Source organism: Phoenix dactylifera, unplaced genomic scaffold (assembly GCF_009389715.1).
Source record: "Phoenix dactylifera cultivar Barhee BC4 unplaced genomic scaffold, palm_55x_up_171113_PBpolish2nd_filt_p 000591F, whole genome shotgun sequence".
NCBI lineage: Eukaryota > Viridiplantae > Streptophyta > Magnoliopsida > Arecales > Arecaceae > Phoenix > Phoenix dactylifera.
In genome coordinates, this window is record NW_024067990.1 from 209,671 (window position 1) to 221,393 (window position 11,723).

Here is an 11,723-nt window from a genome sequence, read left to right on the forward strand (position 1 = left end):
TCGATGCACATGGTGGGCTCGGGTTCCTCCGTGCTGGGGATCTGAAGATATTCGAGCGCTGTTCCCTTGGGAAGCTCGCTCATGCGGGAGGTTGCCAATTTGGATAGCTGGTCTGCCCTGAGGTTCTCCGCTCTGGGAATGTACTGAATATTGAAGGAACTCAGGGTAGATATGAGTTCCCGCACCTTTTGGAGATACTTTTGCATGGATGGCTCTTTAGCTTCGAAGTCTCCTTGGATCTGGTTCACTACCAGCTGGGAGTCGCTGAAGGCCGTCAGGTCTTCCACTTTTAGTTCTTTCGCCAGCTTAAGCCCGGCGATGAGAGCCTCATACTCGGCCTCATTGTTCGAGGCCGGGAATTCGAGGCGCAAAGCTTGCTCTGCCACCACTCCGTCTGGACTGGTGAGGATGAGTCCGGCCCCGCTACCCTCCGAGGTCGAAGACCCGTCCGAGTGCAGGACCCATGGCTGCCTCGGGGCCTCCTCTACGGATTCGGGTGGCCTCTCGGGGTCGTCCGGAAGGGTGCATTCCACGATGAAGTCGGCGAGTATCTGAGCTTTGATAGCCGGCCTGGGCCGATATTCGAGGTCGAATTCCCCGAGCTCGACCGCCCATTTGGCGATCCTCCCCGCACGATCCGACCTCTGCAATATTTGCTTCATAGGCTGGTCGGTCAATATGGCTATCGTGTGGGCTTGGAAGTAAGGCCTGAGTCTCCGAGCCGAGATGATGAGAGCGAAGATGGTCTTCTCAAGTTTAGAATATCGGGTCTCAGGATCCCTGAGAACCCGGCTGGTGTAATAGACCGGCTTTTGGAGCTTGTCCTCTTCCCGGACGAGGACTGAGCTTACTGCAGCTGGGGAGACGGCCAGATATAAGTAAAGGACCTCGCCTTTCTGGGGCTTGGTGAGCAGCGGGGGAGAGGCCAGAAGGCTCCGAAGCTCTTCAAAGGCCTGCTGGCATTCTTCTGTCCACCGGAAGTCTTTCGGCCGTTTAAAGCTCTTGAAGAAGGGGAGGCATCGCTCGGCTGACCGAGAGACGAACCTTCCCAGGGCGGCAACCCGCCCCGCGAGCCGTTGCACCTCCTTAACTGTCTTTGGAGGCGACATCTCTTGCAGTGCCCGGATCTTCTCCGGGTTGGCTTCAATTCCGCGCTGGGTCACTATGAAACCCAGGAACTTGCCCGAGGTGACCCCGAACGCGCACTTCGCCGGGTTGAGTTTTATTTGATATCTTCTGAGCTTGGCGAATGTCTTGTTGAGATCGGCTATGTGGCGTTCCGCCGCCCGGCTCTTTACCAACATGTCGTCCACATAGACCTCCATGTTCCGGCCGATCTGGTCTTTAAAAATTTGGCTGACCAGTCTCTGATAGGTGGCCCCAGCGTTCTTCAGGCCAAAGGGCATCACCTTGTAGCAGTAGGTGCCCTTGTCGGTGATGAAGGCCGTCTTCTCCTCGTCTTCTGGCGCCATTCGGATTTGATTGTATCCTGAAAAGGCGTCCATAAAAGTTAGCAGTTGGTGTCCTGAAGTGGAGTCGACGAGCTGGTCGATGCTCGGAAGGGGGAAGCTGTCTTTTGGGCAGGCCTTGTTCAAGTCGGTGTAGTCCACGCACATACGCCATTTTCCGTTGGCCTTCTTTACGAGGACTATGTTGGCGAGCCAGTCCGGGTAGGAGACCTCCCGGATGAAACCGGCTCCGAGGAGCTTGTCCACCTCTTCAGCTGCCGCCCGTTGTCGTTCCGGAGCAGAGCCTCTTTTCTTCTGCTTTACAGGCCTGCTGGTCGGCCTTACCTGGAGTCGGTGGACCATGACTCCAGGGTCAATTTCCGGCACGTCCGCAGGCGACCAGGCGAAGACGTCAGCGTTGTCCCGCAGGAAGCTGACAAGGCAATCCCTCTCGCGAGCGCCGAGGCCGGAGCCGACCTGCACAGTTAGCTCAGGAAAATTTTCTTGTAGTGGGATTTGAATAAGGAGCTCACCGGGCTCGACTTGCTTCTTCCAGAGGGTGTCCCTCGCATCGAGGGTTTCTATGGGCAGCGAAGGGCCCATCGGGTGGTCCGGCGCCTCGGCTGGTTGCTTTACTGTGTGGGCCGCCATGTAGCATTGCTTGGCGACCAGCTGGTCTTCGCGGACCTCGCCTACTCCTTGGTCGGTGGGGAACCGCATGAGCAAATGGCGAGTTGAAACCACGGCTCGAAGGGCATTTAGCCCTGGGCGCCCAAGGATGGCGTTGTAGACCGAGGGCAGACGGACCACCAGGAGGTCCATCCTCACAGTGCTCTCCCGGGGGGCGAGGCCGACTGTGACAAGGAAGCTGGCCTCACCCTCAACCGGGGCTGCATCTCCGGTAAACCCAACCAACGGGGCATTGACTCTCCGGAGATGCCCTTCTGTCAATCCCATTTTCTGGTAGGCATGGTGGATTCATACAAAATGTTGGCTGAGCTTCCATTGTCAACTAGGACACGCTTTACATCAAACCTATTTACAATCATAGAGATGACCACAGCATCATCATGGGGGGTTTCGACCCCTTCTAAGTCCTCGTCCGAGAATGAGATGGCTTCACCAGTACGTGGGCGCTTCGGGGGTGCTCCCTGGGCGGCCGTTCCTGCCGAGGCCCACCCGATCATGTTGATGGTGCCGGCGATGGGCCTGTTGTCGCCCGGATTTCCGGTTGGTGCGACATTCTCCGCCGGCCTCCTTTCCTCAGGTCGGTTCCTCACGAACCGATTGAGTACTCCCCGTCGAATGAGCGCTTCTATCTCATCCCGGAGTTGGTAGCAGTCCTCCGTGTCGTGCCCACGATCTCGGTGGAAGCGGCAATACTTCCTGGGATTCCGGGGGAATCCCGTGTCTCGCATAGGAGGCGGGGGTCGGAAGAAGTCCCGACCCTCGATTTCCATCAGGATCTCGGCCCGGGGAGCGTTGACGGGTGTGTAGTTCTCGTACTTTCCCGGGTACGTCCGAGGCCGTGGTGGGGACCTCGGCCGAAGAGGGGTCCTTTGCTGAGATCGCCTCTGCTGTCGGGGCGGACTTCTCAGTCTGGGGAGGTTCTTCTCTCGGCGGGGGGATCGGCTCCTTTGTCGGCCGTGCTCCTCGCGGCGTTTCTTCTGCTTCTTGGAGGCGGGCTCAATTGCCCCCCGCCTAGATGCAACTGCCTCCTCGGCCTTGGCATACTTCTGGGCTCGGGCCAACATTTCAGTGAAGTCGGCCGGGAAGCTCTTCTCGATGGAAAAGAGGAATCGGTAGGAGCGAACCCCAGTCTTCAGAGCCGACATAGCTATCGACTGGTCTAGCTCGCGAACCTCCCATGTGGCGGCGGTGAAGCGGTCCAGGTACTCCTTGAGGGACTCCCCCTCTTTCTGTTTGATGTCGAGGAGGGAGTCCGACGTCCGTCGCTGGCGCCGGCTGGCAGCGAAGTTGGTGGCGAACTGCCTGCCGAGCTGCTCAAAAGAGGACACCGTATTCGGCTTCAGTCCAGAAAACCAAAGCCGAGCGGTCCCTCGGAGGGTCGCTGGGAAGGCCTTGCAGAGTATGGCCTCCGAGGACCCTTGTAGGGCCATGAGGGCCCGATAGCTCTCCAGGTGGTCGAGAGGGTCGGTCGTCCCGTTGTAGGGTTCCACCTGAGGCATTTTGAACCTCGCGGGAACCGGCTCATCCTCGATCTGGCGGGAGAAGGGGGACTTGGTGGTGAACTCAAAGTCTCCCTCTTGTCTTGCCTTCTTGCTGTGGAGCGCCGCAATCTGACGCTCCAGATGCTCAACTTTCCGGTCGAGCTCCCCCACCCGTGGGATTGTCGCCGTGGTTTGCGCCGGCTCACGGTGATCTGGGGCTGACTCTGCCTCAGAAAGTTGGGGTCTCCGATCGAAACCTTCTCCCGGTAACTCCCTCCGGGGAGAAGCTCGTTCTCCGTTGTTGGCTCTAGAAGAGCCATGCAAGTTTTGGCTTGGGAAAACCGGGCCGTTGGGGAGACACTCCGGCGGGGCCTGAGCCCGTGGGGGGAGCGTAGGTAAGGCTTCCTCGCGCCGCAAACTCTGAACGGCGGCGGCCAAGGCCTGGACTTGCTGTACCAGGGCGTCGAACTGTTCCGGCTGGACCAGAGGAACTGGGTCAGCAGGAGTTGGAGAGTTCTGGATAGAGTGTCCAGGGCTTTGCGGGGGACGCCGGGAGATGTTAGAGGCTCCCTTACTTCTCAACTTCATGACTGCTACTCGGGCCCTTCCTCTAGCGCCAACTGTTGCTGGAAATTGGACCCGAGGGCAGTTTTCGGTCGAGGAGAGGGAGCGGCGGTGAGTTCTCACGGCGGGGCGGCGGTCCGTCGGCGAGCGGCGTCCTCCGTCTGGGGCGGTCGGAGAGAAGGGGCGGCAGGTCCTCGTGGCGAAGCGGCGGTCCGTCAGTTGGCGGTGCCCTCCGTCCGGGTGCCTGCACACGAACCGGTGGCCGGGTTTTCCGGCGCCGGCCCTCCGACGGTCAAGTCAGGGAGGGGGCAAATAGTGTCGAAAAGGAGATAAATAATGTCTGTAGAGTATATCAATCTTCCAACCCCCTCCTGAGAGGCCAAGGCTCCCTTTTATAGGCGGGGGTTGGTTTACCTGCGATGTAACAGGGCGAGGCCGTAGTACGGCTCGGCATGTTGTTCAGGTCGGCACATGGTCAGGCGAATCATTGCCCTGATGTCGGCGGTGAAGGCGTCGTATAACCCGAACTAGCACGCTGTCAGACGAATTATTGCATTGGTGTCGGAGGTATGGCCGAGATCGGAGACTTATCATAGTTGACTAGACTCTGCTGGGCTGATTTGCCGTGGAGAGCTGAGAGTCCGTAGATGACAGGAGCCATGCGCATTTATGGTGGAGTAAGCTGGAGATCCGCATTTATTGTGGAGTAAGCCGGAGATCCGCATTTATTGTGGAGTAAGCCGGAGATCCGCATTTATTGTGGAGTAAGCCGGAGAGTTACAGCGACCATGCGTAATAAATGCCAGAGGGGCGTCAGGGTATGGTCCTCGGCCAGACCTCTGAGGCGCGCGGCCGTAGTAGGTGGCTGACAAGAGTAGACCTCGAACATCGGGGTTTTTCTTAGGTCGGAGGTCTCGAGGTCGGGCGTTCCGAAGTCGGACGCCGACTTCGGCCGTCCGGGGTCGGAAGTTGTACGGCTTCTTAGGAGCATTTATGTCATTTGGGAAAAAATCTTATTCCCCCCAACAGATTAGAATCGGCCGAAGGGTTCGGATGTGCGGATAAATTTTCATACATTTATGGTATTGCTGCGAAAATCATTTATAGAGCCGAGCTGTTATCAGCAGAGAAAAAAGTTTAAAATTTGATTTTGATTGATCGGCCGGAGGTTTTAGCTAATCGGTCTGCCATGTTGGTCATGACCGATTCTGAAAATACATGGATGTATGACGAATGATAAACGATAAAAGCCGCCGGCAGCATTTTAATTCCGAGCTACACACAAGCCGTTTTGTAGGGTCAGGTTCCGTAAACACCCATGCTGATGTTATTATCGTCCCACTGCGCATCGGTATATGCGTTGCACCGAGACCGAGAGGGGGGATAAGGACCCGGGCAGCATCGAAAGCTGGAGGAATATACCCCCTCTTCCCTTTCAACCCCCGGGCCCCAACCCCCGCGGCGGCCCCAACGACTTTCCCCCCCCCTCCCCTGATCAACGACGCAGCAAGCAAGCAAGCAGAACTTATTATTGGCAGAGGCCAGGACTAACCTAGCCTCACTGATTTGTGTTCTCGGAGGGAAGGGAGCCCGGCATCTCCGTCCGTGAGGAAATTCACTGTTTCTCTTCACGGAAGAATCAATTAGGGCTAGCTTCTGGAAAGAAAAGAGAACGATAACGAAGGCAGGGAAGGAAGAAAGGGAGAGGGCTTTAAGAGAGAGGAGTGAGCGAGAAATGAAATTCGGCAAGGATTTCCGGAACCACCTGGAGGAGACGCTGCCGGAATGGAGGGACAAGTTCCTGTGCTACAAGCCCCTCAAGAAGCTCATCAAGCACCTCCCTCCCGACCCCAACCCCCATCCCGTCGACGCCGGCGCCCCCCGCCCCTGGGTCGGCCTCGAGGAGTGGTTCGTCCGAATCCTCAACGAGGAGCTTGACAAATTCAACGACTTCTACGTCGACAAGGAGGAGGAATTCGTCATCCGCTTGCAGGTGAGCCAGGTCTCACAACCCTTCCTGCGATCTTATTATCTTGTCCGTCCACCCTCTCTCCTTCCCTGCTCCTCTGCGCTAGCGGATCTCATCTAGCATCAGGGTTGATAACGAAGATGATATGACGGTCTTAATTCGCATGTTGCGTCGTGCTTCCTTTTCATTCTTCTGAGAAGAAAAAGGAAAGAAACTTGCTTAGTTTATTTGATTTTATCATCATCGTCGTCATCAATTCATCATCGAGGGATAGATAGGTTGTATCGTTGATTACTGTTTCCGTGATATCATTTTTTTGGATTGGGTCAAGGGGAAATCCAGAGGTTTAGATATAGGGGGGAATATTCAATGATGAGTCCGAGAGGGGGTGGGGATTCCTGTTAAAGAAGATAAAAAAGAGTCTAGGGGAGATATGTCGATGGGACCGATTTATTTCAGAGTGGTGGAGGATCATCTGGTGCTTGTGAGAGCTCAGCGCACGGGAATAAAAGAAGTTGCTCGCTGGAGAGATCTAAACCCGGCATTATCTGCCTTAAAGAGTTATGTTGGAACCTTCTCTCACTGATTCTGAGGGCTCCAAGCATCCTAGCTTTAGAGTGAAGTTGCGGATGAGCCGATGAATCTCCAGTCCCTCGTCTTTAATGTGGTTTTAGTGCTATCTGCCTTACCTGGGGATGAGAACAATCAGCAACTGAATATATATCTACGTGATTTCTCCAAACCTGAGCGGAACAATGAGTTAATTGGTATTCCACTAGAGGATGATAGTTGGTCTTTATGCCAAGGGATGCTTCCGATGGTAGAGAATAGAGAGGCTTCTGATCTTTACATAAACAGGCTTCCAGCACCTAGTTCTGACCATAAATTTGGATTTGGTTGATCTAAATAGAGTTGTTCTGGTTATGAATGTAATCAGAATTACATGGGGCATAGATGCATGGTTGGGTGAAGGGGAACTGTCTTTTTCTACCCTTCTCAGTGTTCTCCTCTCTATTAATGCCGGTCACCGATAAGTTTGAGATCTCAGTTTATCCTTCAAGACAATTATTTCCTTTTGTCTCTTTTAAGCTACAACAGTTTCTATGTTGAAATGATCCCATCTTTTCTTTTCTTTTTTTCTTTGTCCTTGTTTCTTTGCCCCAAAAGATGCCTTGATTTGGATGGCAATGACAACTAGAGAATTTTAGATTCTCTCTGTGGCAGGAGCTAGTTAAAAATCATTATTTGTCGTATGTTACAATTGCCATGACGTTGTTTTAAATAATCTTTCAATCAAATATATTGATGAAGTATCATGCACCATGGGCACTATTTAGTTGCCTTTCTTTTAAGGCTGCTTGTCTGCTTGATGTTCTCTTGGTGGCATATTGGCACTGTTGCAGATGCATAGTCTGTTTTTTTAGCGTGTTGCTTCACTGTAGTGGATATAGTGCTGATCAAGGTCTGTCGTATGGACTGTATCGTATCATACCAGTAATGTACTAGTATAATATTAAGGTTCGATTTGGTATATCAGTCGAACCAGTCCGTACTGGTCCAAACACCAAGCAGATCACATACTTCTCGGTACTGCTCGAAATCAGTATGTCTACCATACCGTACCGACCTGTGCCACTCAGTTTTAGGCTATACCATGATAAAGATGAAAAAAGGGATGGGGTGTGTACCGTACCATATGGTACCGATTCTATCATACCGAATCAATAACGTATTGATGCAATATCTGGTAACGAAATTTTTGACCTTGGTGGTGTTAAGAAAAAAGGAGTACGATAAGTTGCTGAGTAGCATGTTGAGTTACTTAAAGATAATTCAAATGGTACAAGAAATGGCTTTGGAGAGAAGAGATAGAATGGAGACAAATTTCCTAGTTAGGTTTCCTTGTTTCTTAGGCAATTGGTAGGAGAGGAAGTAGTTCAAAGATGATTAGGGATGGTGGTATTGGATGTGACAAAATAAAGGTGAAGCGAGGAGAAGGTTTGATGAAGATCATCATGATTTGTTAGCAAGATGTTGTCAAGACTTGAGCTAAATTATAGACAGTTGGAAACGAATCTATGTTATCCAGACCCTTGGGCTTATGCTAAAGTTCTTGTTTCTGACAGTCAGAAATCCATACCTGTATGACACCTGCATATGGATCAAGAAGAAGATATTTTTAAAGATTAAAAGGATTGACACTTAGACATGTACATGAACCCAACACTCGTTCTCAAGCCTATGTAACATAAAAAGACCTACACTGGGAAGTGAAAATTGCATTCTCATTTATGCAAAGAGGAAATACGATAGTACTTTATTCTTACATACATTCTTTACCATTTTATGGATAAGATGTTGGGATCTTTTTAACTGTAGTGTGATGGCACTGTCTTTTAGAAGAATCTGATTGTTATCTTCATTTCCCTTGCCCAAGAATGATGATGCATGTGATTCTTTAGAGCTTTATGAGTCGCTGGTTTATTAATAGAGCTTATGGAATAATCTTGGAAGTCCTAGCTGATGTTGGAAAATACTTAGCATGCTAATTTAAAGTAACTGATGTTCATTTATTATTGCTCTGTCATCAATAATATCTTTATAGCCTATATATTACTGCACAAGAAGTAGATTTAAAAATAAAAATGGCCATATATTAAGAAGGGTCTGCTCTTTTAGTGCCAAATGATATATTGGCACCGATGCAAAAATGATGATGCATGTGATTTCTTACAGATTTATGAGTCGCTGGTCTATTAATGGAGCTTATGGAATAATCTTGGAAGTCCTAGCTGATGTTGGAAAAGACTTGGCATGCTAATGTAAAGTAATTGATGTTCATCTATTAATGCTCTGTCATCAGTAATATCTTTATAGCCTATGTATTACTGCACAAGAAGTAGAATTAAAAATAAAAATGGCCATATATTAAAAAGTGTCTGCTCTTTTGGTGCCAAATGGTATATTGGCACCGACGCTGCACCACAAATACTACGTCACCCTCGTCAAAAAAAAAAGGTTGATACTCTTAACCTGCAACATATGCGTTGCTTTCCTCTCCAATATGGGAGCATGGAATGGGAGGTCCAGATAGTATACATTTCTAATATTTTGTCTAATTTGGTGCCAAATCAAATGCACTTCGAATAAGGAGTGCAAGTTAAGATACAATGGAAACTGGGATAGATATTGATTGCTTGCCACCTTCTTATCCTCATTCCTGCTGCTAGTTAGGGCAAATCATAATCTTCTAGAAGCAAAAGCAATGAAGTAATTCCTTGACTTGCTCGAACTGAGATCCCTACGCAGAGTAGGAAACTGGTTGCTTCATCTTCCTTTGCATGTAAATTGTTGTTTTTGGAAGCAATTAAGAAATGTTCAGGAGAGCAACCTTATTGGAAGCTGGGCTGCACCAAAGAATCTGAGTTGACTGCTTAACTCACCTTAAAATCTAATCCCATTTCGAAAGTTCTGTAATTTCTGGGGACCACCTTTTAAGGAGGACAAATAGTTCTGACTGAATAAACACATCCCTTCTTATCCTTCAACATTGTTTCCCTTGAAACGATTCTAATTAAATAGTTCTTATCCTATCCACATTATGACCTTCCATTTAGGAGCATAGCCACTTCGCTGCCCACTTTGCCAAATATTCTGCCTTAGCTTTGATTTTATGACTTCCTAACAAAAACCTTTCTGGATTTTCTCTTATTTGGACCATAAAAGTGGTTAAAGAATAGATTAGGAGATTGGGGAAAAGGTAGAAGGGTAAAGATAGCCTGCACTCAGAGGCAAAAAGTTTCCTCATCTGGAAAGCCGCTCATTGAACCCTTGAAGTTAAGACGCGAAGATTCAAATCACAATATTTTAAGCTCATACTCATGGAGGAGCCTAAGGCCTTAGTACTGTAACACAACCTTCATAGATAAAGTTAGTATTAGCTACAAGTCTACAATTTTTCTTTGCATTTACAAATCTATGCTTTCTATTCTTATCCACTGGCAATTCTAGTTTCCACCAGCAATTCTAGTTTGATGCCTACTATTTTAACCTAATAGGTTTTGAGTATTGCCATTTACTCATTTATTAACTTGATATTGGATTTAGGGTTGCTCCGTAGCCAGTCAATAGTATATATGTATATCAATTGCATTGATGTTTCACTATTTATCTGTTGTTACAGACATCGATGTCAATGCCAGCTGAAATTCTTTTGATATTCATCCTTTTGACAAGGTTATTTTGCAATTGCAAAATTGTCAACTTGGGTAAAAATTTCAGAGCCAATAAACATTATTTGCTCCAGTTTATCTCTGTGATGGACATGCATTTTCATCTTGACTCTTGCTTAAGGAACAAGACACCCCTTCCCCCCTCCTCTCCTTTTATCTCTAGACATAATTCCTTTTTGTTTTCTGATGCTTTCTTGTAGGAGCTTAAGGAAAGGATTGAGAGGGTGAGGGCTAGCAAAAATGGAGCTTTTACATCTGAAAGTAAATTCAGTGAGGAGATGTTGGAGATCCGTAAAGCCTTTGTGACTATCCATGGGGAGATGGTGCTTTTGAAGAACTATAGCTCGCTTAATTTTGCAGGTACATCTTAGTATTCCATATTCCTGACCAGCTCGTCATGTATTAAGAAAAGCCAAAAGATTCTCAAAGCTCCATTCTTTTAACAGGACTAGTGAAGATACTAAAAAAGTATGACAAGAGAACTGGGGGATTGCTGAGTCTGCGTTTCACTCAACGTGCACTTCATCAGCCCTTCTTCACAACAGAACCCCTCACACGGTTAGTCCGTGAGTGTGAAGCCAATCTTGAACTTCTCTTTCCGTTGGAAGCAGAGGTCATTGAATCAGGTTCAGCGGAAAAGAGGGAGACATCTGATGGTATGCGTAACCCAGAGGCTTCATCAGTTCAAGAGGATACCATGGATGTGTATCGAAGCACCCTAGCTGCAATGAAAGCAATACAAGGCCTTCGCAAAGCAAGCTCCACCTATAATCCTTTATCTCTTGCACAGTTCTTCCATGGCCAAGATGGTGATGATGGTTCTGGAGCTATTACAGCTGAAAACTCGGCTTCCAACTCTCTGACAACCTCGCAGAATCAAGATGTTGATCAAGAGAGTGTACATTCTGGTGACTAGTAGTTAGGAAGTTGTTACGCTTTGACATTGAACAATCTAAACACTTTCAGTTTTATGCTTCTGATAACTCAACGAGAGTCAGGTGTCCGGGATGAACTAATAATTCCATGTGGACATCAACTGTTGATGAAGGTGCACGTTTATTTCTGTCAGCCTTTTTTTCCGTATTATTTGTGCTTTTGCAAATGTTGCCAGAACGCATTTCCCTAACGTTCCCAAGTGACTTGGGTGGAATCAGGCCTTGGTAAGTCTCACTATCAAATATATGGGTTCCATTTGTTTTTGCCCCTACGCCTTAATTGGGATCCTTGCAAACAGAAATAACGCGTCTTTTTGTGGATTTGGTTGCTGAGACCTCGAGCTCTCCTTCACTCTCATAGTCAGTTGTCTGGGTTTCTCCTGGTGTTTCTCTAATGTGTTCAG

General features: G+C 48.9%; 1 protein-coding gene across 2 annotated transcripts; it reads left to right on the plus strand.

Moving 5' to 3' along the window:
• Positions 1-5,627: 5,627 nt before the first annotated feature.
• LOC103713471 (SPX domain-containing protein 4) lies at positions 5,628-11,468 on the plus strand. Of its 2 annotated transcripts, none has more exons than XM_008800411.4 (3): positions 5,628-6,185; positions 10,585-10,744; positions 10,831-11,468. In XM_008800411.4, exons 1-3 carry the CDS (start codon positions 5,919-5,921, stop codon positions 11,298-11,300), a joined length of 897 nt encoding a protein of 298 aa, XP_008798633.1. In that variant the 5' UTR covers positions 5,628-5,918; the 3' UTR covers positions 11,301-11,468. The 2 variants fall into 2 exon arrangements, with proteins under 2 accessions (XP_008798633.1, XP_008798634.1); XM_008800412.4 differs by having other exon boundaries at positions 5,632-6,176.
• Positions 11,469-11,723: the final 255 nt, after the last annotated feature.

Excerpts from the sequence above, each read along its gene's own strand:
- LOC103713471 (XM_008800411.4), top strand. The coding sequence starts at position 5,919 with ATGAAATTCGGCAAGGATTTCCGGAACCACCTGGAGGAGACGCTGCCG. Across the intron at positions 6,186-10,584 it reads TCCGCTTGCAGGTGAGCCAG|GAGCTTAAGGAAAGGATTGA; the intron begins GTCTCACAACCC and ends GCTTTCTTGTAG. Across the intron at positions 10,745-10,830 it reads TAGCTCGCTTAATTTTGCAG|GACTAGTGAAGATACTAAAA; the intron begins GTACATCTTAGT and ends TTCTTTTAACAG.